Source organism: Perissodus microlepis, chromosome 12 (assembly GCF_051167445.1).
Source record: "Perissodus microlepis isolate ML-2025 ecotype Zambia chromosome 12, ASM5116744v1, whole genome shotgun sequence".
Taxonomy (NCBI): domain Eukaryota; kingdom Metazoa; phylum Chordata; class Actinopteri; order Cichliformes; family Cichlidae; genus Perissodus; species Perissodus microlepis.
This window is the reverse complement of record NC_140472.1, coordinates 34,185,318-34,213,198: the sequence shown is the minus strand read 5'-3', so window position 1 is coordinate 34,213,198 and position 27,881 is coordinate 34,185,318. Positions and strand designations below refer to the sequence as shown.

Here is a 27,881-nt window from a genome sequence, read left to right as displayed (position 1 = left end):
ACCCAGGGCTGTGAAGCAGCAGGAATCTTCCATCAGACAACAACGGGACAACATTGTTCTCCTGTTAGTCCAGCAGGTGGTCTCCTCAGTTCCCAGATGTTTGCACACAGTGGGAAACATGATGTCATCAAATTCAAAATTACCCAATTTCTTTAAATGGTACGTTTTCTCACTTTAAACATTTGTTTCCTGTTTTTTCCCAAATAAAATGTCGATTAACGAGATGCATGTTCGAATGTACGATTAATATGCTGTTATGAGCCATAACGTTCCAGTCATATATTTGCCGTCTGTTCATTTAGTGGCCACGTCTCTGTGCTAAAGAGCATTTTGAATATAAATTGGTTATTCCCTACTGGAATCGAGTGACTCTTCAAAGAGCTCTCTGTAAAGCATCTCCTGTCAGTCCAGAGGGGTTCGAGTTAAAAGCGCTTCGAGTTGTATTTCAGATGGATGACATGACTGACGTTTTAGACAGCTTGATCAATTTATAGACACATGCAGCGTTTTCTTTATCGTGTTTAAAAAGTTCACTTGTTTAAAGGGTTTTATCCCATTTACAACTACAGAGAAAAGCTTTTCTTTACAAGCAGCCACACTGATAGGAGGACTACTGTACAAACAGATTATGCTTCCAAAGCTTCTGAACATGTACTTTTTAAAAGATTCTATTACTGTCATGGTCCTGGGTCGGTGACCCAGCGCTTTGAGTCTATTATTATTATTATTTTCTAGTTTATTCCGATTAGTTCTTTGGGTTTGGTTGTCGTGTTTATTATCCCTACCTGTGTCTCCCTCTGTGCTCTGTTCGGGTTCCTGAGTTTTGTGTTGTAAAACAGTCTGTGTGTTTCCTGTTTTACTTTGTAGGTCTGTGTCTCGTTATGCCCCTCAGTTCCAGCTGTGTCCCCTCCTGTGTGCCATTTCCTGGTTACCTGGTGTGTGTATTTATAGTATGTGTCTGCCTGTGCTCCTCGTCGCGTCGTCTGTGCTTCTCTGTGAAGCTTCTGCATCATTTTGGTATATCCCCGTGTCTCTCTGTTCCTCGCCTCGTGTCCTCTGTTTGTGTTAGTTTTCCCAGTTTAGGTTTATATTCAGTTCTGCCCTCACCTGGTTTTTCACTGTAAATAAATCTCCACCTGCATCTCCACTGCCATCTGCATCTTGGCTCCTCGTTCATTCCACCACAGGACTGCTGCCCCGGCCGTGACAATTACTGCATATCAAGAATTGGTTGAGTATGTTTGTCAGACCTCGTTCAGCAGAAAGGTGAATGACAGCCATTAGGTTATGAATGATATTCAGCAAAGCAGCAGCTCCACGCCCGTCCCTGTATCTCATCTTTAAACGAGCTCATCTCTGCTGATTGGGGAGACAAGGTGTGATGGCTGCTATGGAAACACTGCTGCCAATATATGGTGTGATATGTCTGGTTGCTTTGGTAACAGTGGCAGTCCTGATGATGTGCGGCGAAGAGAGGTGGGGATGTGAATCCGTTCAAATGAGTAACTCCTTCCTATAAACAGTTAAAGTTTCAGCACAGCTCAGTAGACAGTGTGAGGAAAGAAGATGCTTTATGAATACGGGTGGATATTTTTTAGCAACTGTCGCGCTCCGGCTCAGCGACACTCCGCTTCACTTCTACACAGCTGCAGGTTTACACAGGTGTCGGCGACAACTGTGCCAGCTTTCCTAACACTCTCATCGGATTTGAATATGCATGAAAAAAACTGCTTTGCTTTTCCAACTTTCTAACACCCACAGTCACTCTTTGGGAAAGTGTCGGAAATTGTGCACTGAGGTCTGGTTGACTAATATTTAGGCCTCCTTAAAGGCACTGTGTGTTTTTTGCATTTACCAGAAGAATTTATTTACTAACGGACATTAATGACACCTTGGGGACTCAGCCAATCCCAGGTGATCCCAGCCCATATCAGCTGACACCTTAGCTGAGACTCATTAGCCTGACTAAAGCTGCTGCTGCCTCTGCAAGACACTTTGCAACCCACCATCCAAACCAGTTTCATATTTGTCACTGATGCCTGTGGAGGTCTTGCTGGTGCTGTAACTACTGTATACTTTCCACGTATAAGGGGAGATTATTTTGACTAATGTGGGGCCTAACTAAAATACACTAAACTAAATGTGGCTGAAGTCAGTGTTAACCCTTTAAGACCTACCATAGAACCAAGTCCGCCAGAGCTTATATTATATTTTTACATGCTGTGGAGCCATTTTTGGGAGCATTTCAAGTTGATATACATCAACACAACCATTATAGCCCAAATTGTAATAATATGTATGTATTAAGTGCATAGTAATTACATAAATTGCAAAAAAGTGCAATAAACTACAAAAAAATTTAAAATCATTTTTGTTTTTTTAACATATATTTCTAGTTAGATAAATTTAAGAGGCTTATCCCTCAAAACTGTAAATACAAAAAAGTTGCACAAAATAGTTTCCCACCACAGGAAATTTATTTTAAGTGTCTTCATAGTTTTATTTTTGAAATACACCAATTTTTATATACTGCAGGAAAAACAAAAATAAATATTATAATGCAAATTTACAAAATAACAGCATATGCATCAAAATAAACTATTTCCAGCAGTGTAATATGAGTCCTAAGCATCCCAGAGACGACAAAGAAAGTCATAAAGTCAAAGATAACTTTTAAAAACACCAGTATAGGCTCATGAGGCCCCGATGGTAAAAAACTACATTTCCTCAAAATGACGTCACTTCCGGTTTCGGGCAGGTCATGGCGGACATGCAATAGTTCACGCTGATGGATGTAGGAAGTGTTATGAACAGCTGATCGGATCGGCAAAGCCTGTTTCTGGAATATTATGTTTTTGTTGCTGCAAGCGCTTTTTATGCAGCTTTTGCAAAGCTATATGTGGAAGGAAACTGTGACCTAGGACAAGCTGATGGCAAAAGATGTAAGTACAACTCCTCCGGTTTCATATGCAGAAAAAAATATTGCGCTAGCTTACGTGATTGCAGTGCTACCGGGATTTAAAAATAGTTACGCAAAATGGAGCGTGTCTGCTCTGACCGGCTTTAAAGGGTTAATTATAAAAGGGAACCTTTACATTTTACTAGAGTGAAAAGAATCTGGGAATTACTTTTCCTGGATGTCTGCAAGAAATTTGCTCCTAACAGGAGTCTGAAAATGTTGGGGAGAGTTTGTGCAAATGTGTTTTTATCTTTCAATAACTGAAAGTGAGACAAAAGCGGAGGCAGATTAAAGATGCCTTGTAGTGAAATGCGGCATTTGGACTCCAGTTTAAAACTACCTTAAACATTTCAATGGTCTCTGTAGAGAAAACAGGCAACTGTTTAGGTCTTTAACTTCAAATAAGAAGTAACAAGTAAATACCATTGATGGTGATCTTGGCTGACCACTTGGAAGTGCCATCCAGCACACTTTGCTTAATGTTCTTCATGTTCTGGGTGTGGACCATCTTGGAGACGTTGAACACTTTACGGATCTCCTCAAAGATCTCTGGCTTGTTTCTCTCGCGGATTTTCATCCGGTCTTTCATGGCCATGATGATGTGCTGCGTCCGGTCCTCTGCCCCGGTCTTGGAGCTCTTCTCGGCCGCTCCTGAAGGCGATGCAGCGAGTTCACAGGAAGCAATAATAAATATGACAATTCAGCTGTCAGGTAGTTTAATAACTTTACTTACTTTGCAGGCAGTCAGCGTTTAGCAGCTCTTGGCATTTCTCATGCACTTTGACCCCGCACTCTGCACAGCGCATTCCCTGCCGGGCGATGCCCCACAGCAGACCCTCGCACTCGTAGCAGTAAGTGGGTGTGGTGGCGGTCCACACTTCAAAATTGTGTGGCGTGGTGCAGGAGATGGGGTAGATGAGAGCCTGCAGGGTCTTCTTGTATACGTGGTTTTTCTGTTGGAGGAAAAAAGAGAGATAGAGGAAGCGATAAAGAGAAGGCCAGTTACAGCCAGAGCGTCTGAAAGAAGCATAAAAGCGAGGAGTAGGACTGGTTTTTTAAAACATTTTCCAAAGAAAGTAAACGGAGGGAGCAGACAACAGCTTAGAGACGGAGCAAAAAGGCGAGGATGCAAAACAAGGCAAGACAGAGGACGACGAGGTCAGTGACAGAAATGCACAAAAGACTATTTGCACTTAGTAATACATAATTATATAAAAGTATATATTAGCTAGTTGTGTTCACTGTAGTCTGATTTATGTAAGGTCTGCAGAAGTAATTCAGGAAAGCTGTCAAAATTAACCACAGCGTAATTTTAAGGAAGTATCATTTAAAATTACAGCGAGCTTTGATTATGTGCAGCAATTAATTTGATTGAAATTCGACGACTTTTCTCTGACGAACTAAATTCTGATGTTGTAGGAGGAGTGTGGGAGGAGGTGAACAATCTACACAAGACCAGAGGACACCTTGACAAGAAGCCCAGTTTGATTTGGTGAATTTTGTATAGAGGGCAAGTGAGTCATTATTGTTGTTAATGCTCTCTTTATTCTTTTCTTTAGAATTATCATGGTAGAGATGCTGGTGTGGTGGAGTTACTAATAGAAATGACTGTTTTGTATCAATACTTTCACTTTTATTGATCTGACCTTTTGATTTCACTTTGTGCTTTTCTGTGATTTTATCACCTTCGATTTCCATTTGTCTGCGACTGTTTTTGCCACTGGTACTTTTTGGCTGTTGATGACCAAAAGGATGAACCTTTAGGCTTTCTGAATTGGTGAGAAACATAAACTTGGAATCGGAATCCAACAAAATAAAAAGAGTCCGCAACACAATTCATGAAGGTTCATATATTATAGGAAAAAAGGTGAGAGACCATGAATACGGTTCAGTCCACCAACACAACCTATGGCCTTAAAACTAAAGTCACTCAGTTATAAGGCGAGCCGGTATTTATTGCATGGTCTATTTTTAGCAATGCACTTGGGCTGCACATGCTTGTGCACAAGTCTTCTATACTGTAGGACTCTAGTAAACTGCGTTTAATCCAAATAAGAGGCTCTTAATTTTTCATGTGTAATCATACTCTGAAAAGAAAATCCCAACCTTTGAAACTCCTCCTGTCCTCTGCTGTATCATTTTCTGCCAAATCCAGTGACCTACTTTATGCACTTTAATTATTAATGCTTCTTCTGATATATAATGTAATCACCATCATGACTTGGCACAGCGAGGCATGGAAAAGAATTGCAAAATGAACTATAATAAACAAACATGAAGTCTGCCCCTGCCTCCATTAAAACATGAAGCTGTCTGAAGTTGACTCAGCAAAATCCAGAGCCTACAGTATATTGGATCTCCAACAAACAGATTAACAATATGGCTGCAGGATAATGACAGCAGGAAAACAGTTGGAGGGAAAAAAGTGTGAAAAAGTGTGTGTGACTGTTTGTAAAAATAAGTTGAGGTCTGCGTGAGTCCCCATTAGCTGGCATCGAGGTGACAAGTCTCCCTGTAGGTAACTCACACCTTTATTGTGTGTGTGTGTGTGTGTGTGTGTGTGTGTGTGTGTGTGTTTATCTGTATGGCATATGCACTTGGCCACTCACAAGCTCTTCGTCTTTCAGGGAGGTCCGTGTGGCCAGTGTGTGGGCGAGTCCAGCTTTCCTGGACTGTAGCATAGACTAGAAATGAGAGAGAAAACAGAGAAATCAGGAATTCACAGCCACAGAGAAACACGCAAACAAACACGTTTAAAAGAAAAGACAAAGAAAACTTTCAGCTTTAAAATTCAGGAAATCAATAGTTTGTGTGATGTTGGGCTTTTCTTTGAAAGCAGTGAAAGCTCAGCATCACAAGAACAACACACGCTTTCGTTCTCCTTTTGTCTTTGAGGCACACTTTCTGAAACACACTACTCTCATGTATTGTCTCCTTGAGGACAAACCCTCACGCACGCTCGCACTGCTACAGTTGTGAGGCTCTTTGTAATGTACAATTAGCAGGAATCTTTCAAATTTGCTCGGCAGGTTTGTCGAGGCTAAAGGCAGAGTTTTCAGTGGCACAAAGGTGGTTATGTTTTACCTTCTGAGATGAGCAGATGAGCTGATAATATTCACTATGAATTATATTTTCATATCACATGTGTCATATATGACGCTGTTAAGTCATAGTTTAGGTTAATTCAGGGGGGCATGGAGTAACTGCCCACAGATTTACATTTTATGATTAAGTGTTTATGGAGCTGCTGAAAACCATCAAGTGTACAAAAAAAGATACAAAAATAACAAATGCAGATAGGATCACGTGAGCTGTTGCTCTGCCGGTATCATCAACACACAGTGATGCTCCTTCACAATACAGCGAATCTGAAAAACATTGTTAGATAACTGTCGACACTGCAAGATCTTACTACGAACCCTGAAATGATACAACTATACGTATTTATTCACTGTATTTGTGTTCATTACTATTGGCTAACTCTGCTTTTTTACCCTTTTATAAATTTCTTGGTCACCACAAGTTGCTTATCTTCACTAACCTGACCTTTTGGTAAGTTTTGGTAAAACAAACAAACACATAACAACAATAAGTTTTGCAGTTGGTCTTCAGGTTTTTGTTACACATCTGGAATTTCACCAAATTGAGCAAAAATGTAAAAAATAAGATCATGTTTAAATTTTAGGCCTCTGTTGTGCAGCTGTAAGAAATAAAAATAAGCACTAAAGATGCTCTGAGAGAAACATCGTATGTTTCTCTCGTGTCTCAGTAGGAAATGTTATCGTTATCCTTCACATCTCTCTATGACCTGTTCTTGGCTGGAGTAGGCGGCACTCGATTATTTAAATCACGTGTCAAACGAGCACACGCGGAGCCTTAAGCTGAAAGCTTCGTGCAAGAAAACGAAGCTAATATCATTATTGGATTTTGATGAGTCTGCTAACACAAAGGAAGCCTGGTTATGTTGAGCTCGCTTTGTGCTCCGCCCCTCTCTGCATCATTTTCACTCTCAGCATTTCAACACTCCGGTTTATTGAAGTTGTTCCCCTTGCTTCCAGTCTTTGTGCTGAGCTAAGTTAATTTTCTGCTTCTTGTTGGTTTACATTTAATGTGAAACTATAAGAAAGTTACTGACCAAAAAGGAAGTAAATAAAGAGAACACAGGTTAGAAACCACTAAAGCTGAAATGTGTTTCCATTTCTCATTTGTGTGACGCACCTGAGAATATTCTTCAAATACATGCACAGATTTCTTAATCCTACAGTGACTCCTCTCACAGCAGCTTGCTGTCAGTTATCATCATGTTAAACTGATCAAAGTCATTTATTTGCAGAATGAGTCATTACGAAGCTCTTCACTTGAAGAAGCAGTATTTTGATTGAGTGCAATGAAGAGTTTTCTGATTGTTAGTTGCCTGTATTTAGTTTAGCTTCCTTCATTGGAAATTAGTGAGAGGGAAATCAGATCACAGATACCGAGAGATACTTATTACTCTCTTTTTGTGACATCAAGGGCTAAAATGTATTAATTTACAATGTCAAAAATGGCCCATTATATGGAGTGAGGGTTTTTTGGAGTGTAGATTGTATATATACACATTCAAGGTCTTAAACATCTATATCAATAAACCAAACTTTCTCTGGTTCTGTCTAACCTAACAAAGGTAATTACGTATCGTAGCTTTGGCATTGGATCACACTGAGCCCTGAATTTGTGCTCATATGAGTGGAATGAGCTGTTTCACATACGTGTCACATTCACTGAAACCAGGAGAACCATCAGTATGATCAGTTTATAATCATGCATGTGAGATAGATATAAGACCTTTTGCTTAGTCACGGTTTTTCTGATGATTAATCACATGCCAGTGCCACAACCTCCTGTTATTTTTAGTGCTGTCGATTCAACTAGTTTGTTGTGTTCGTGTGTACTTATCAGTGAAGTGAGGTTATTGAATTCTCTGAATAGTCATTGCGAGCCCTCTTAAAACACCATCGTCTTTCCTGTTAGACCTAACTGTTCAATAATTTGCTGTAATGGTCAGTTCTCTGACATAAGCCTCTCTGGCTGAAGTGCATCAGCCTGAAAGGTATTACCAAGCATGCTTAAAGAATTAAACCCTCTCCAGCCGTGGCTCAATGGAAAATTTCTTTTTTCTTTCTAAATGCTCAGCTTCTCCTAATCCATTCTGACAGCTAAGCTCATAGAGGTGGATATGATACCACTGGACAGGTAGACAGCCCAAGGTGAAATATCTTTAAAGTGCCAAAAAGAGGTCAGTCGATGCTGGAAAACATAAAAACATGTCCGTGGTCCAGTAGCACAGACTGGAAGCTCCTGTCTGTGAGCAGGGAAGGTTAAAAGAGTATCTAGAATTTATATCTTCATATCTTTTGTAGAAGGATGTCCTAGCAACAGGATGCAACGCAATTATTTTATTCTACGCCAGGGGTGGGCAACTCCAGGCCTCGTGGGCCGGTGTCCTGCAGGTTTTAAATATGTCCTTGATGCATCACAGCTGATTTAAATGGCTAAATTACCTGATCAACATGTCTTGAAGTTCTCCAGAGGCCTGGTAATGAACTATTCATTTGATTCAGGTGTGTTGACCCAGGGTGCGATCTAAAACCTGCAGGATACCGGCCCTCGAGGCCTGGAGTTCCCACCCCTGTCCTAAGCAAACCTAACCCTAATCTAAATGGAAAGAGATCCATAACTTTAATATCAATAACACCAGGGTATAAAAAACAGGACTGGCCATCAAATATTATTAAAAAAACAAAACACTTTAAAGGTTTTATGAATTTTTAAAGTTATATTTGTCATGGTGAGTGCTGTGTGGCAGGCAGGATGAAGGGCCCAATTGCAGGACTCGGAAACAGAAAGTTAAACTCGGGGCGTAGCTAACGCTACATAAAAATTAACTTAACAAAAGCTAACTATAATGTCAAACACAAAAACTAGAAACTAAACTGTACACTGGAGACTAAACTGGGAAACACGAGCTAGGGAATTCTCGGAACACGAAGGGAGCAAACACAGCACGGAGGGAGTGTAGGTTAACAACGCCACGACGACCAGGAGAAGACTGAGGACTAAAACACACATCGGAGAACTCAGAGAACGGGAAACAGGAGGGAAACACAGCTGGAACTAATTAGGCAGGACGTGACAAGAGAAGGAAAACTAAACACGCTAACAAAGCACACGTGACTATCAAAGTAAAACCGGAAATACGGCACGCTGCAGCTCAGTCCACATAACATCACAATCAGCCAGAAGCAGAAGTCCACTACATCTAGTCAATATGTATCCCACTGTATCTATGTGTGCATGTTTCCTGGTTTGGCTGCATTAATCTTTGGTTGGACACCATGTTGCTCCTAAAAAGCTCTCTGCTCTAAGTGCGATTTGCATTGTAAAAATAGCAGCAATTTTGTAATTATCTTATTTCTATTTATCTGAAACTTTTACTCTTTACAGGTAACATCACAAACCACTGTCTGTTCGTATTTTTACTCTTCTTTCCGAGTTTCTGCAGTTTTATCTTCAAACTACTTTAGTTCCATCTGAAAAGTTTCTTGTTCATCCGTGGACATCATCTCCTGTCTGGGTCACTTACTCTTTATGATTTATGAATTGACAAAGCTTGATGAAGTTAGATGAGCTTGTTCAAGAATCTTTAGATCCCTTCAAACCTGATCTGTCACATCAGCCATTGAAAGAGGGACCATCACCCTGGAGCATCACTTTAAATCAAAGGAGACGAGTTTCTTTAATCAAACAAGTCTCAGGGACTGAATATTCACAGCTGCAGCCAATGGATCTACATCTGAGCATCCAAAGTACTCAGCTGAAGACTGAGGGGAGAAAGCCACTACTTACCTTAACATTTATTAGCGTTTTTGTAGAGTAGTGGATGTGTTATGTAAAAAAAAATGGAGCGGTTTAATTGAAAACACAAATCCCCCTCAAAAAAAAAGCAAATCTGAAAATATTCACACAAAGTTTTGTCAGCTTATTTTGAAATAAACGGATTTATATTTGACTTGTATGTGCTGCATGTGTGTGCATGCTCACACTGAATGTATGAAAACCCACAAAAGAAAAACTCGCACTGAGCAGATCAAAATGCTTCGCTACAAAGCAGAGTTTGAAACAAAGCGCCTCAAACAAATAATAAAGTACAGCAGCTGAAATCTCTGGTCTTTTACTCACCATAGCCTGAGGGCCGACAAAGGCAGGGAGACGTGCAAAGAAAGAAAACAAGAAGAAAGAAAAGGTTAGAGACAAAACGAACAGGTTCCCCTCTGAGAGGACCAGCAGCTTTTACCCTGAAACCAACAATTCACTGCTTGCAAACAAACTACTACCCAGCGATCGCTGCTGTACAGTGCTATTTCAAGCATATACCTGCAAATTATCAATCTTTAAGAATCAAATCAGGTGATTGCAGTATGTACAACTCTTGCATCAGTTTTTTTAATTGCCACTTTAGAAACTGAAGGCCTTTAATCGGTCATTACAGCTGAAATCCATAAGTAAAGTTATGGCAAAACATCTCGTGCACCACAGTTACAAAGAGAAACAAAAACTATGCACTAGACAAAACAACACATTGGAAAATCCCCGTAATACATATTTGTGCAATGGGTACATGAAAAAAAACAAGCAAATGAGAGCTACGGTTGCTTTGGTGACCATCGTTAGGCCAACAGTGTGTACTCCACCACAGCCCAGCATTGAAGCTCATGAATCTGAAAGGGGGACTTTTATGCTTTTATTTATTTTCTGACTTGTATATATTGGTACTGTACAGGTTAGTAAACCCTGTGAACCAAAAGCTGAACCTTCAGACTTCTGTGAACGGATTCAGCGTTTTTTACTCAACCTTACACGATAACTTTGAGACGCACTTTTGGCTGTGAGCACAGAAGCCCCACCCTTCCTTTGCTGATCCTCTGCTGCTCAAACCTTTAGTTTATGGTAGCAGCCAATAAGAAGAAAGTTAGCTTAAAAGGGGAGGAGCTTAAACAGGAAATGAACATACTAAGTCCCCTATGATCTATACTGCCTTAGCTTTATTTCGGATATTTATCAGCAGTTTCTTTAACCCAAACGTTTCAACTGAGTGATCAGGAATGGAAGCTGCAGATATTCATTTATTTCACACTGCTGTTTTGGTGCATACGCTAAAAATACTGTTAACTAACCAATAATATCTACCAATAATAAAACCTCCCGTTCTTAATTCATAGACTTAATTGATATGTCTACCCACCTTTTGCTTCAACAGTTTCAACTCTCCTGGGAAGGATTAGGAGTGTTTATGGGAATTTTAGGCCAAACTTCCAGAAGCACATTTGAAAGGTCAGACACTGATGTTGGATTAGAAGGCCTGGCTTGCAGTCAAAGGTGTTCTACTGGGTTTAGGTCAGGACTGCAGACCAGTCAAGTTCTTCCACCCCACAATCTCTCATCCATGTCTTTATGGACCTTGCTTTGCGCACTGGTGCACAGTCATGTTGGAACAGGAAGGGTCCATCCCCAAACCGTTCCCAATATGTTGAGAGCATGAAATTGTCCAAAATGGAACTGGAGTTTCACTGGAACTAAAGGGTGGAAAACAGCCCCACACCATAATCCCCTCTCCACCAAACTTTACACTCGGCACAATGAGTTGCTGTGATCCCAGTCACTTTCACTTTGTTATAATGCCCCAAACAGCTGACTGTGGGATATTTAACAGATTGGAAATTTCACTACACTGCTGGAATTCCCTGAGCTCCTGGGAGCGACTCACTCTTGCATCCAGCTGCTTTATCGATGATTTGGATGGGTCAGTGAATACGTTTGAGAATATAGTTGTATAGCTAGACCTTCACTTTGTCAATAATTAGAAATGCAAAATAATTTTAGATATAATCAAATATGAAATTCATGCTAGCTGGGAAAACTTAATTAAGCGAGTTGTTCATTATTCACAGCAGTGCCACTTGACTCCATCATTGTAGTTAAATGATAAACCTGTTTTATTTCTCTCATGTGGGAGATTGTTTAGCTCGCTTAGTCACTATTGACTGACATTTTCAAACTGGTACATCTGCATATTCAAATACAAGTCAGTATGAAAGGTGGCTGTCTTTATTTTCAATTAGCTGATCAAGTTTAGGGTCAGAAAGGGTCAAAATTAAAATGTCACAAGGAAAATGATTGAGTGTTTGCTTACCAGCTCACTAACGAGGGGAATGGGCCTTCTCTTGCGGAGATCTGGCATGCTGTCAATGCCAAACGGTGTGTTCCCCCTGTACAAAACAATCGAATGTGGAAATGTATTGATCAGTTTTTAAATAAGGAAAACCCAGAGTACAGCACACCTTCAGTTCACGGCCTTAGTCGTTTGCAGATTTTTCCTTAGAGCCTAACTACCCACAAAAACCACAAATATCCTCCGTAATTTTTTGGGAGGAATTTGTAGCTTGTGATGGCGAAATATACTATAATAACAGGAATTTACATGCATTTTATGACCACACCCAGAATTCACAGTTTTTCACTGTTCACGGGTGCTCTAGGAACGTGACACCTGCAAATTTCTAGGGTCGACTGTATCATACTAACTCGCTTGAACGAACACACACACACATCAGAAGACCTTTACTGACCCTGGCTTGGCCCACGGGTGCTTGCTGAGGTCACCATCTTGATCTCGGCTCTGAAAAAGAATGTCACAGGTCAGGCGTTCAGCTACTGGGTCTGGCTTTACTGGATTCATAACAGTGGTGCATGCACATGCACAAGCATGAGCTATAGAAGAAAGTGAAAAGGAAATAACAAGACAGAAGCACAGGGACTCAAATGTGTTGGTTGAGTTTCAGTACCGCATGCCAAACAGGACTCTGCGATCAGTTGAATTGTCGTCATGCATATATGAGCCTCATTAATGTGGTTTCCCCTTGTACAGTAAACACAAATAACATGTGCTCCCAGAAAACACAAACCAAATATTTACCATGTTTTTGTTTTTTCTTCTGACAGGTATTAAAGGAAATACCACAGTGACGAATACGCTTCAATCTTTTATGTCCTAATCAGTGCGGGCATTATAGCATATACATAACTACATATAACTGAACATCTAAGTGATATAAATGCAAAAGGAAAATTAAATATAGACACAAGCATGATGGAAATGTATAAATACAACAGAAATATAATTATAGAAAGAACAGTTTCTTTAAAAATACTGCGTTTATCATTTTAATGGGGGAGAAACCACAAAATAAGTAACCTGATCTCCATCTTGACTTCCATCTGTAACACAGCACAGAAGAAAAAAGAAAAACAAATGTAAAACAGTCACAGACTAGTTTGTGAAATAACATGCCACACCCTGGATTACTCATTTTGTTGTTAATTCCTGAGTAATGCTAAAAGCAGCACAGTTGCTGAGCTATCAGATAGATGGGGTCTGAGGTCATAAATGTTTCATTAACATGTATAATTTATCATGAAAATGACTCCTAATATTTCGCTTCTCCTTCCTCTTTAATGTGAGGCGAGCTTTCCAAGGAGATAATTAATGTTTTCTAATTCAGCAAATGGCCACTGCCTTAGAGGAGTAAGGGACTCTTGAGTGGCAGGTGATACATTACTCTCAAGGGACAAGAAAAGTGTAGCGCCAGCAGAAAACGTTTGGTACGGTAAATACCCAAAGGAACCTTTTGGTACTGGGGCTTATTCATAACCTCTGGGTGAGGGTATTTAAAGGGGACACCGGTGGTTAAGCTTTCATCAACGAAAACGATGCACTGCAACCAGGACAGATCAAAGAGTTTCAGTAACGGGAAGAGGCTTTGATGACAGGAAGCTGGGAAGGAAAAGTTTTCCTGTTTGTTCTTCAAGAAACACTTGTGTTGACAAAAAAGTTAAATGATGACTCAGTTACCATTTATAGACATCTGAATTAATTAAAATACCCATTCTCCTTTACTGAGAAGATGAAGTGTGTTCATATCGCTCTTCATTTGAAACATTTTAATGGTTCATCTACTCTAATCACAAAAAAAGCAAAAAAAACAAAACAAATTAAAACGTGCATTAATCAGATATTTTTATCCAGTCCTGACTCAAAGAGTTAAATTAACTGAATCAGTTTGATCAATTAAATTCTGTTTTCACTAAATTCTTCGTTAACACAACACATCTCAGAGTGGAATACAGCTTAATAAATCCAATATTCTCCGGTTAATGACTGGTATTGGCTGTTGCCCTGAAACATTACCGGCATTGATACTGAAAAAGTTGTACAACCAAATAAAATGCATACAATAAAACAACAGATGAGCCCAACATTAAATGTCATGTAATGACTACCTTGCTCAAACTCATCCTGAGAGAAGGTGGACACACTGGCAAGGCTGCGCCTGGTCTCTCTCTTCTCACGAAGAATCTGCTGAAAGCTCCTCAGACACTTTAGCCTGCGCTCATCCATCTGGCTGATCTCTGTGGATAGCTCTGCTGCTTCTCCTTCTGGTTTGTCCTCGGAAACTATAGGGGTGTCCATGCTGGGGACATCAGTTTGCCCTTGCTCTTCCACGGCTGCAGGTTCGTCAGCCAAAACCGAGGCCGACAATGAATCCGCAGTGGTACATTGTGAAAGCTGAGCTTCTTTAATGCTCACATCTGCAAGAGTTTCTGCATGTTTTTCTGTAAGGCCATCAGGTTGAGGCAGTTTTGCAGCACTACTGCAAATCATGTCAGGGCAGACTGGGAGTTCCTCAGGACACGGTGGGACAATGTCAGAAAAAGGGTGTTGGTAAGTTTCTGTAGACTCCAATGTAAGGCTGTTGATGGCTTCTTTAAGCATAGGCTCCACATAGAAAGTATCTAATATATCTACAGTGCTGGTTATGCTTTCCCTAAAAGCAATATCATCACCACCAACCACATCACCTTTTTGGGTTATATCAGATGTTTGAACCAACTGTGTCTCATAGCAAAAAGGTTTTGAAGGCAACTGAGTTGTAGGCAGCTCTGAAGGCATTGATATTTCAAAGTCTGTTTCTTCTTCAGGATTCACAGCTCCAGGTGCTTCAAGTTTGCGCAACGCTCCCCGCAAGGCAGAGCTAAAATCAAGTACTGCTCTACCTATGCGTTTGACATTGAAACCCCCAGCTTGGGGATCTGCATTGCCAGGGTGAGAGAATTGATTTCCTAAGCTTTGGTTACTGGCGTCAGTCACGCAGGATGCCTCAGTCCACGTCATTGCTGTAGACTCGTCATATGCTAAATACGTTTCAACTTGACAAGTTCTTGTAAAGCTCAGATCAGCTGAATGCCTAAAGTCTGATTCCTCTGCTTCAGCATCATGCCCATCGACTGAGTGGTAACCAGAACTTTGAGGGTAGGACAAATCAGCAGCACATTCATATGCTACAGTGGAGTTTTCACTGGGATCTGCCGATCCATGAATCCCAGACTGGTTCTGAGGCCGCCTCCTTCGCGGCTGCCATTCCTCTCTGCTAGAACTGCTGGCAGGTGAGTTGTAATGCTTTCCAGAATGTATAGAGAGATGTTCTGAGCTCGCATTAGAACACTGCCCAGATGTACCATATCCCGTCGCACCACTGTATTGTTCCCAGCTCCCAGCTCCTTCACAGCAAAGAGGGCTCACACCTTCATGCTCCCTTATGTAAGCTGTTTCCCTATGCCACACGGATTCCATAGGTCCACTGTGTGTTGGTACAGCATTAGTCCAATGTTCCTCCCCATCACGAGTCCTCTCTTGCTTTCTTCCATGACTAGATGATGGTCTTTCTATGTCTGATTCAGATTTGGAACTATGACCAGAAGACAAAGAGCTGGTGCTCAGGCAGTCTTGACCATCCTGCCTGTCAAGGTAGCCAAAGCTGAGTTTTCTTGCTATAGCGCCTACTGGGATATCAGAGCTATGCTCAGAGGTATCCTCTGGTTCCTCTAGTTCCCGATGATCCACTGATTCAGCGATTGGGGAAACTGTTGAGTCTTCTGGCTGGGATAGCAGTAATTCTCTATGTATGCTATGGCGCTCATTGCATGCTTGAGGGAAACAATTTGACTCTGACTTTGGCACTGCACTACCTAAACTGCCATAAGCACTCGCAGGCCTCCTGCGGCAGGATGGGCCATCTTTGCACCCTACCCCTGACCAAGTACCTGCATGGGCTCCAGGCTTGTTGCTAGAACGAATGCCCTCAATCTCCAACAGAACAGCATCTACACACGATGATACTTCCTCAACTGACCCTCGAACTGAGGTCAGGTAATCCCTGAGGTCGGAGATTTCCTCCTGGATCTTGTTGATCCCCCTCAGCTCTTTTAGAATGTGCTCGATGATGGCACTTGACTCCTCCTCTTTATCTTCATCCTCTTCTAGCAGTGTACCAGGGAGAGGTCTGTTAAAATTGTAGTCAACACAGTCACCAGTAGAATAAGGTCTCTTTGGCCGAATACGGGGTGAGGCAAAATTCCTTCCTGCTGTTGATACAAACTTCTTGCCATTCACGTCTGGACCAACCGGAGCATAGTGTAGGGGTGGCCGTAATTGCTCCGGAGCATCCCGAAGTCCTTCTTCGAAGGAGATTCGTTTAATATTTGCTGGTGATCTACATCTTTTATGCTGCAAAGTGCAGGGTATTCTTATACACCCCTCTCTGTTCAGTTCCACCTCTCCTACACATGGTGGCCCAGATGCTACACCATGCGTTTTAGTGTTTGAAACTGTGGGGGAATATGCTTCTGCCCTTGGGCTAACCTTTGGGTATATGCTCCTGCGCTCCTTTCTGCTCTCATGTGTTTCTCTCGCCTCGTCTTCCTCAATACCTGAATAATAGAGGTGGGAATCTGGGACATGGTGGTCTGCAGATCCTTGCAATAAACGATGTATTTTGCCCCGAATAACTAGTGCTACCCTTGGGTTTGGAGCCCTCTTCTTAGGTGGGTGAACTTTTGACTTTGCGCCTCCTTTAGGGGAAACACCTGCTCCATGTTGTCCATTGAAACGATTCTTGGAGAACATATTCTAAAGAGAGCAGTCTGTCCTTATCTAGTTCCCCACATTGTCAGTGGGAGATGTATATACATGATGTATCATAGTTCATTAATAAAGCCTGTCAGAAGCTTATCCAGCCCAGCCACTCAAAGTCAGTGGCCCATGGCTAAAATGGGAAGACAAAAAATAAAATGTGTAAAAATTAAAAATACTCTGTCATCATTAGATAAGCAAAGATGTCACAAGTTAATCAACCTGTACTCTTTTAAAAAAGGAGTATGCACACTTATTCACGCACAAAAAAAGCAGTGCTCTGTTCCCAACACATTTCCTCTCCTTGCTCTCCACGAGCCTTAAAACTTGTCCTCGCTGTACTGGAACGATGAGGTTAAATCAACCCTTCGGAAAACAATTGTTATGTCAGAACAGCCTGACCGGGTCAGATCAATCTGAAACACAAATTTCCAGCTCTGAACATCAGAAACTAATTACATTTGCTATTTATCAAACATTTATATGTTCAAATTAATACGATTAATTTGATCATTTATTTCGTAAATGTTAAATTACAAGAATATCTGAAAAATGAGAATGGCACGAACTTCAATTAGGCAAGATTACGACGTAGTGATGTAAGTTCCAGCTCATTTAAAATCCTTCCAGCTTCAAGCACTTGCACCAAATATAATAACGAAATGGTTACTATTTAAAATTGCAAAGCTCCTGGAACAGACAGACCATGTTGTTGCAATGCAATGTATGACAACTGCTCTTTCCTAATCCACTGCATTCACTACAACTTGACATTACTCAGTGACTGACGACTAAAGGAGAATGTCAAAACACAGCTTATGTCTTTCAAAGACGCACATTCAGCAGCAGACTGACATATGTTGTAAAATTAACAAAGCCTTCTGTTCAATATTCAGGTAACTCAAAAAGTACATTTCAAAATAATGGACAAAGTTGTTCGACCTCTGAGATTTCTACATGTTTGATCTTATATGTACAAATATTTTTTCAGTTGTTGGTGAGAAAATATTGAACAGAAGAGGACTGAACAGCATTGGGACTCATTGGTTTGTGGATTTGTATAAAGATTTTGGCCTATCACCCTCAAACTACAGACTTAATCAGATTCATTGACTGTCCTACAGGGAGCACTGATCGCAATTACAGCAAATAAAAGTGTCAACTGCAAAAATCACATATGAACCCAGTTCCCCTACATTAACAAACACACTCACGTGGATATAAAAAGATGAGCCATTGTTTAAATGCTTTCAAAATGGAAGTTTGTGCTTTTTTTTCCTTATAATTGATCAAATCCTAAATGCTGAAATCTAAAAATAAATATCATTATTCATGAAAACAGACCAAGCACATGATGGTTGTTGCTTTTACACGTGATGAATGTTACAGACAGGCTCTATAGGATTACAGGGTAATTACTTGATATTTCAAAAAGGGGAAACTATAAGTCAGCCAGCTAACGGGAAAAATGAAGATTTATTTTAGAAGCTTTAACGCAATCTAAATGTTCCTTTGACCATTTTAGAGATAATCCTTAATATCTTTTTATTGCAGAACCAACAATGAATTCTTATGAATAAACTTCTAGCAAGGACGAAAGAGCACATGAACACAAGTGGCCAATAAAAACATATTATTGTTTAGGCAGTATGAAAATTCCTATAATGACAGAGGAAGCATTAAAGCCTAATTAAAGGTCATTAGAGAAGGATAAATGAGGACAGACATGGAAAATTTCAGATTCAGTAAAAGTGCCTCTCTCACAGCAGAGACACCCTGTTTTCTGCAGCTTGATTTAGAAACTGACACAACTGACTGACACTTATTCTTAGGTTGGGCTTTGCTGAGCTTACAAAAAGCTGGGAATATTCTCAAATGAGCACCACACTAAAATAACAAAACCAAACAAAATGAGAAAGTCCAGTAAAAACCAGTCTCGTTTGCCATGGTTTAAATAAATATATAGATTGATGAACTTTTGCTGAGTATACCACATAAACAGTTCATTTGCTATTTTATTTAAACATTTAATCAATTAATCCCTCCACCTCTTAGAAAACAGTGACAACTATCCATCACAAATTGACAGGTCCTGTTTTGGTCTACCAACAATCCATACGGCTGTCAAACTAACTCGTACGCAAGTGAAAGAAAAGCACCAACAAACAGGATAACAAACTGCATGAACTACCTAATTACTTCATTATACTATATAATTAGAACAATAAATATTAGCTACTCACAAACAGCTTTTTTGAAACTTGTACATGAATTATTCTTTGTTTTTATGTTTACTCCTCTGTAAACATTTTATTTACATGATGACAATGAGGAAGAAAGTCAGTGACAACCTTTACTAAAACAGTATGGCCATTTTCAGAGTGAAAAATCAAGCAAACAGATTTTATTAAACCAATGTGAAAACACCGAGCACTGTTTCAGGCATGATTATAAAAGCTAGACCCTGAGATTTGTCCTGGCTGTAGAAAATATCTGCTACCGCTGAGCTCAGACAAACCCAGAAGAATCAGAACAGAACAATTGTTTCCTCATTTATTCCTGCATGTCACCGAGCTTAGGTCTACTAAAAGAAACACGGAACAAAGATGAAGGATTCCTAATGTCTTTTAAATATACGGAAGAAGCTCTAACAGCTATGCTATGCACACTCAGTTTTAAAAATGGGGAAGAATAGAGGAAAACACATAGCAACCAAAACATAAATCATTCCCCTGGCAGTGTTTCCTTAATCTGCTTTTTACGAAACACAGACAGAACCATCTTGTTATTTTGTAACATTTCTGTAACGTATCATAGTTTTTAAGGTCAAGCCTTACTTTGTTTGAAAAAAACAAACATGTAGTGTCGTGGGGACTTGAAGGATTGGCAGATATGTAATCCACAAGGAAATATTTGAGTCTGTGATTTGAAAAAAATAAGAGAGAGAAAGAAGCTCCTACAACTCCAAATAAGACATTTCAGTAAAAGGCACCTGTTCTCCAAGCTTAAAATGACAATGTTTGCACAACGAATTGGAGACGACAAAGAAAATGTTTTGTGCAACTCCAATTAAACAATTATACATTGTTTTCATGAACTCATTTTGTAACCTGGATCATTTTTGGATGGATTTCTGTAACAGTAACTTTTGTTGCCATTTGAATTTAATTCAAATGCCAAAAAAAGCATCTGATATGTGCTTTTTTTGGCTCTAACTAGCTTCTTCTCCTTGGCGACAGCAGCTGAGACTCACGAATATATCACTAAGAAGGCAGAAAAATAATAAAGTTCAAATAATTAGACATTTCTATGGCAGAATCACTGTTTTCACACTGGTTGTTTCTTTTTCCCCCCTGCAGCCTGGAGGAGAGCAGCTGGCTGATGGCAGGTTAGAAAGTCCCATCATCCCCATCCAGCCATACTGATTAGTAAGCTGCAGGGAGGATGGGAGGAAGCTCTGGGCATGTCAAGACTCCAAGTTTTGGTTTTCTTTGGGGTGACTCATTCATTCTCAAAGCCCTTATTATCAAAAGCTACCATTTGGATATAATTACAAAGATCCTTTATATAATTTAGTTTATTTTCCTTGCGACATCTTCCTGCTCATCCTTACTTCTGTCTTTCTATTGGCTGTGCTCCTCTTGCTTTTGCTCGGTGTCATTTCACATTGGACTCGACCCAAAGGAGAAACTCACGCTTGAGCCAAGGGGGAGATTTTCTGAGTGTCTGCTTCAGTGCCAGCAAATGACAAGGATTACTTTGGAGATTTACCTGTTCCTGTCTGCTGAATGATCCTGCAGCATCCATTCATGTCACAGCACAAGTGGAAGAATGAGATGTCAAATTCCAAAATATTTATTTTTACCTTGCTGCAATAACCACTTAAAAATATTAAATATATTTAAATATAGTATAAATACTTTTATTAGCAATTTACAACAAAACTAACCTATTATTATTCCTTTAATGATCCAGGACAGGCAGAAACAGCACCTCATAATGGTAAATGCATTATGACATCTCAGACTTGCCAATATCTAGTGTGTTTCTACTCCAGAGTAGAATCTTGTTACCTTGCTGTCACTTCCAAGTGCATTTCAGTTTTATGATTTGATGCATTTGGGAGTAAAACTGGGGTAATATAAAAACTGAAAAAAGAGGAACAAAGTTTGGAGCAAGTTGTGATTTGGCTTCCAATAGAATTGGCCTTCTTCCTTAAATCTTTTAGGACTGTAGCGTGTCCACAGGCCGTGGTCAGCGCAGCCATTTAAGGACAGCATAGAGGTTTGGTAACAGCTACAGATGAAGGGTTCTGGGTTTCCATGTTGGATTTAGTGGGTCAATGTCTACAGAGAAAAGGGAATTTGCAAACAAAAGTTGTGAACATACTGTAAGCACAAGCTTAATTGGACAAAGATTTAGTTAGTTACATAGTTGCTTCTTAACTAAAGTATGATTTAACAATTCTAAGCTATTAACCCATCTTACCAACAAAATAGGCCATGTGTCCTTTCTGGTGCCACAGCCTAAAGTTTATTAGTAAAAGTGAGGCCCATTAGAGCTGCTGGAATCAAAATGGAAAGATTTTACATACATTGCATCTCTGCTGGCTTCCAAATAATTGGACGCCAGTGTAGCGATGCAAAGACAGGTGAAAGCTGGTGACTTTGGAGATATTTATTGTGCCAGTAAACAGAGTGTTACAGGAGTCACAATCTGAAGTAATGAGTGCAAGAGTGATACCTCACCGAGTCAGGGAACCAAACTAATTAGAGAAGCTACATTTAGCTACTTGTAGGAGATGTGAGCAATCTCTAGCACACAAAGTCATTTTCTGACTAACGTGTTTTTATTGCAAATATATCAGCACAAAAAAAGTTTACTTTATCTTTATCATCCCTTTAAAAAAATCCTTGAAAAAAATGCAACCTGTCTTGCTAAATGGTGGGAAATATGTGCGATATATTAAAGGCCTTGATTACCAGCAATGAACTTATGCTGAGCAAACCACGATTAACAAGCAAGGGGAAAAATGCAAAAGATACTTGTCTTTTGGACTGGGGGTGCTCTCAGCCCAGGTGCATCATCTGTAAGGAGAGGTTTGGTAATGCTAATATGGTACAAACTAAAGGACTTGGAAAGCAACTTTCCCTTATGATGACAACTTGGCCTCCTCAGGAGCCCTGGATCCAAACCAGAGGCTGCAGGAACATTAGTTGGATTGTCTGAAAGTATCTGACAAGACGATGTGCGAGTGGAGTGGTGACACTCTTGCATAAATGATTTCAAGTGTCTGTGAGTAGATGCTGTAAAAGCTGTCAGAAGTCCAAAGAAAAGAAGAACTGATATCAGCTATGTTGCAAAAATGTGAATACAGATGTGCTTGTGGATCTGGATTTGAGTTTGGCTTATCCTCAGCCTAAAAATCTAGAAAAACACTGATTTATTCCATATTATCAAACACTAAAATACATTGGCTGTACTTTGACAATGACAGTGTCAAGTGGATTGCTTTTTTTCACTTCATCTTATCTGCATCGACACATAATAGCCAGCTAGGCTTTTGAGCAGACAGATGTTGAATGGTGAATTTATAAACTTGAACGATTGTCCCTGTGATTGTTCTGCCAGGAGTCTGGCTGAGCTCATCTGTTTAGACAAAGCCTTTTGGTAATGCCTTTCTCCTCGGCTGGTCCAGAGGCCTGGCAAAAGCTCCACAGCATGCTTCCTATTCAGAGGCTGTAAACTTATTGATCAGCATTTTAAATTCTCCTCCGTAACCAGGCAAACAAAACCTGCCTTCTGCCAATATCATACACAGGCTATCAATCAAGGCCGGCTTCAGTAGCCAACATACTGCAGGTTTCCATGACACCGGGCATCAAGTTACAAGCTACACAGGATAACCAATCAGAGGTAATGAAAGAGGAGGGTTTATGAAGGAAAACACAAAAGAGGCATGCAGTTTCTATTAAAGTAAAATACAAGCACTTCATCCATGAACCAACCATCCACATAACAGACCAGCAAACAGCACAACGCTTCCCACAGTCAGCTAGAAAACACGACCTCTGACTGTTACAGAATTACCAAGTCAGAATTTTCAATCTGTCATGTGATTCAAACCGTTTTCCTTTGATGTTGTTTCTGAGTTAAGGGTTCCTAGTTTCATTTCTTTGTTGCTGTAGTTTCTTTTGAGTTTTAAGAGTATTTAGTGTTCAGGTTCCTTCCGTGTTTGACGGTTTTCGTCCCTCCATCTCGTCTCTTGTTAGGACCTCTTCCTCTGCCTCTGTGTCTGCTACGAGTCTGTATCCTTTTTTTATTTATTAATTTTTAGCTGTGCATCATCTCATTTCACCTGTATCTCGGTTCTTCCATTTCTTGTTCCCAGTGAGCTCTAAGAGTCCCATCTTCCCCTTGCCCTTTGTTAATGTGTCTGTTTGTGTTCCCTTGTGTGCAGCTCTGTTTGTCCCAGTTTTTCCTGGATTTATTTCCTGCCTCATGCGTTTCTTACATTTTGTTCACCTGATGGATTTTATTATTATTTATTTCTAGACTTTTGTATTGCCTGTTCATTCTTTGTCTACTTTGGAGTCCTGCATTTGGCTCCTCACTCTACATATTGTGACCCTGATGTTGGAGACTAATATTGGAACATAATAATCATTTTAGTATAGATTTAATTTAATCTCATCTAGTGAGCCTGCTCAAGACTCTTCTTGGCCTCACAGTGACTAACAAAGAGCAGCTATGATTAACATTTTTATTGTTGTGCCAGAAACTTGCTGTTTTAGTAAAGATGAAGAAGAAGAAGTAAAAAAAAATAAAAAATGGAAATGCTAAAACAGCTAAAAAAACAAATTAATCTCACTGCATTCAAACACCTCACTAAACTACTACGGACATCCTTCTGCTTATCTACAGGGAAAAACAGGTATAGTATACCCAGGAAAGTATATAAATAAGGCTGATTAGTAACAATTCTCTGGGGAGTGTTAGTGTGTGTCTGTGTGAAAGAAGTGTATGCTCACAAGCATCTTTAACGTGTCAGTGTGTGTCTAATGAGCCTGCTATTCTGTTCGGGACAAAGGCTGCCTGACAGAAAATAAATACCACTACTAGGAGGGGGCATGAATCCTGTGAAAAGAATGACAACCAGATGAATAGTGGCAAGCTGGCTGAGAAAGGGAGACAGTTAAAAGAGAAAGCACCGAGAAGAAAAGTGCAATAACAGCTGTTTCCAAAGAGTGACAAAGTAGACGGCAATGACAGGAGCAATTTTAGGCAGTAAATAGATGGAGTTAGTATAAGGGGGAAATAATAGCTTAAAGACAAGATGCTCATGGAATATGATTTGAAATAGAATTGAAATAAAGAAAAAGCTCTACTGTAAAGGGCAGTGATCTGGTGTAGTAGGGTCCTCCTTTCTTCTCAGTTGTTAAGTCTTTGAGGCCAACCCCAAACTCATTTCATTTCAAGTGGGACTGAAAAAGGTCTGAGATCAAAACCAGTTCAACTCAAGTTTAGGATTATTTGAGTTTCTTTCTTTATAGTCCAGCGATCAGCCAAATCACAACAAGAACAAAGCGAGCGTAAAAACGAAGAAAAGTCATTCTTAATCTAAGACGTTGCTTTGAGCTAAATGCTAACATCCTGTTACATGACATGCTGATTCTTAGCAGTCTCTGCATGCCCACAATCACAGTTTCACATACGAAACATTTCACTGTTTACATGAAGTAAGCCTGCAACAGACTGACGACCTGTCTAGGTTGTTCCCCGCCTCTCGTGCTGTGGCGGCAGGGATAGACTCCAGCACCCCCTCGACACTGACTCGAGTAAGCAGAAGAAGATGGATGGATGGAAGTGAAGAAAGCTGATATGAAACCGGTGAACACTAGTGAATATGGATACGCCGTGCAGCAAAAAATAAATAAATCTACACCAAACCATCTGACAGGTGTCAGAACATTTCTTTAAAACCAAAAATGTCAGACTGATGGAAGATAGCAGAAAACTCAGAGGGCTGCCAGTGAATAAGGTTCATCCTCTGAGAGCCATGAATTTAACATCAGTGTTGTTTTTGTCTGCATCTTCTTTTTATGTGTTGCAATCACTTTTAGTCCACTTCTGTAATAAACTACAGCAGCTTTATTATATCTCATTTATTATTAAGAGACTCTTAAGGAACAGTTTTTAATCTTTTAACATCCAACAACTGGCATCACTTCTTTGTTTTGCTATTTGACATCCCCATATGGAAAACAGCTGGACCAAACTGTGCACGTATGAGAATTTATTAGAAAGAGATCTTCAAGCTGCTGAAAACAACAACAACATAAAAACATCAGAAATTAACTTTAAAGTGTCCTCAAACTTTTTTTTAATCTGTCAGTCAGTTAACTAGATCATGCATTATGCAAATCTCCAAACTTTCTGTGTGAAATTTCAGATCTCTAGCACAGACCTCATGGGAGACGGAAACTTTTTCGTTTTTGGTGTCACTGGTGCTGTTTGACTATCATTCAAATCCTCGATGGCATCGATGGCTTCGCTTTCTTCTAATTATGCTGCAGGTCTCTGCTGCGTAAGAGACAAAGCTTCCCTACTGATTCATGCAGTAGCCAGTCATTATATTTCATACAAAAAAGAATAAATAAACAAACAGTGCTCATCAGGTTTATCTAAAAATGCAGGCGGTTGTTTCTGTTTATGCATCTTTTACTGAAATCCAATGATATTACAGTTCCCTATCATTATGAAACCCTTGTTAAAATTCTTTGCTCCTGTGTAGGATCCAGTAAGAGCACACATGTGCACTAGTACACACCCACCAATAAGATTGAGTCACAGCTGAGTGGGACGCTGGCCCTGCTGTCACCTTCATTAGCCTAATTCTCCTATGCACTCTAATTGATTTATCATCGCCACTCCAACGCCGTCCAATTTCATCAGTCATATATCCACACACACATATAAAAATATATAATCAGAAAGACACAAGAGTCCTTCTTTTCCATTAATCAAACACAAACTATACAGCACCAGCAACAAAACTTGGTCTGCAGCATGAACAGATGTAAATACGAGGTAAAATGTTTGCGCTGGAGGCTCAAAGCTGCAAAACCAGCCAAGAGCAACACTCTGGCAAGGTGTGCCACAGCCATTCAGCAGCTAACGTGTAGAGCAGCAGGGAGGGGAGGATGTTAGGTAGAAGGTTTAATCACTTTCCTGGCCAAATCAAATAAGCCGCCCTGCTGCCTCTCCTTCCTCTTAATCCTTTCCTCCCCGTTTCCTTGAGTGAACGTCTGCTCCATGAACCGCAGCTGGCTGCTTGCCACTGGTAACCCGATGCGAATGACAATGCACTGCCTCTCGAGGCTAATTGATTTAGCTTACTCTCTGCCATTTCAGAGATGCCAAACCATGATGCTTCTTGCTGTTCCTGCCAATTTGGGAGAAAACCATGGCTCTTTACAGAAAGCTTTCTCCCTTCTGCTGACTGTAATAAATTGATGCTGCCTGGTCCTTCAGCCACTGCAGTCAGTGATTAAAAAGAGTCCAAAATGATTCAGATTTTTTACGTTTAAATAGTTCTATCCTATAATTTTGCTTCAGGGCCAATCAGACATTAAAATGATAAACTTGCTGTAGGTTTGCGCCGTCTCATCATCTTTTTAACATATCTCCAAAAGAATCTGACAAACGCTCCCAACTAAAGGAGTGACGGTGCACAAGTGAGAAACTGGGCAGGATTTGAGCTTCTCTCCCAAGATCTTATTTCATTCTTTACAAAATTACTTCTGCGCCATTTTCTGTCTATGAGGAATAAAAGTGGGACCATTATCCCAATTTGTGCTGTTCATTAAGTTAAAGCACAAATGTTCTGTAGAAAGACTGACTGGAAAATGAGATCAGCAAACGAGGAGATCAGGAGTCTTTTCGTATGACTGTCAAAGTTACTTTACCTAAGAAACGTGCATATTCTTCTGTTTCTTTGCAGTTTTTGAAAAGTGATGATGGCGGATCATTAGAAGCACTTACTGATCTTCTTGTTTGAACGTAACGAGTTTTCTGACCAGTGCTGAAGCTCCGATTGCTGTTTTAAAGCCTGCATACCCATTGTGTGGAAATCCTTTTGTTCCATTCTCTTTCATGCTAAGTCACTGAACAGTTGGTAGCATGAAGGAACAAATACAGCAGACACACACATTCAGTGGGAGAAAGCCTTGTTTAGATAAACAATTTAAGTTTCAAAGCAAAAAAAAAATCCACTTTGCAAGTGTTCAGAGATGAAGAAAGTTCACGCGCACAGGTACGAGGCACGATGCGTTTCACGTTTCGTTGTTTGTTTACGAGATAATAACACAGGGCAGCTTTTAACAGTGAGAACTGAAGATTAGTTTATGGCTGTTAAACCCATCCAAACAAACGTGGAACCCCAAACAGCATTAAAGTCAGACGCTGTAGCTCCACATCAAACAAAACCTTTCCTGTATTCAACACTTGGTATTTTATGCGTATTTATGGACACATTTGTAAGTGCAAATAAATAAACATGTATATCTGAGAGTCTCTGTGGATTTCACACACAGTGCTGTTGTTTTGCTTTTTTCCCCATGTATGTGAAGTTGTTGCCAGGATACTATAGACAATACTTCTCAGTAGCATCCTCCCTCCATCAAAGCACTCCTTACATATAAAGGTGGTCTTGTATTGCCATTTCTCCTCCATCACTCCATCCATTTAATGCTGCGGCAGGTCTGTACACAGTGACCCTTGCTGTCTCTATTTCCTTGCTCTGTCTGTTTCAAGGTATTCAGCTCATTCATCACTTGTCGTGTCTGGGCTAAACTA

General features: G+C 40.2%; 1 protein-coding gene across 4 annotated transcripts in view; it reads right to left on the bottom strand.

The window, feature by feature from the left end:
* The window catches only part of LOC146376742 (protein unc-13 homolog B-like), a 183,200-nt gene that overhangs the window by 59,146 nt on the left and 96,173 nt on the right, over positions 1-27,881 (bottom strand). For 2 of the 4 annotated variants that reach the window (XM_084945718.1, XM_084945719.1), the window contains 2 exons: positions 12,625-12,674; positions 8,593-12,264 (listed from right to left, as the gene is read on the bottom strand). In XM_084945718.1, the coding sequence (XP_084801844.1) occupies positions 12,150-12,264; positions 12,625-12,674 (165 nt within the window). In that variant the 3' untranslated portion in view covers positions 8,593-12,149. Of the gene's footprint in view, positions 1-3,382; positions 3,611-3,692; positions 3,913-5,568; positions 12,265-12,624; positions 12,675-27,881 lie in introns of those variants that run through there. The other 2 variants (XM_084945721.1, XM_084945720.1) reach the window with 2 other exon arrangements.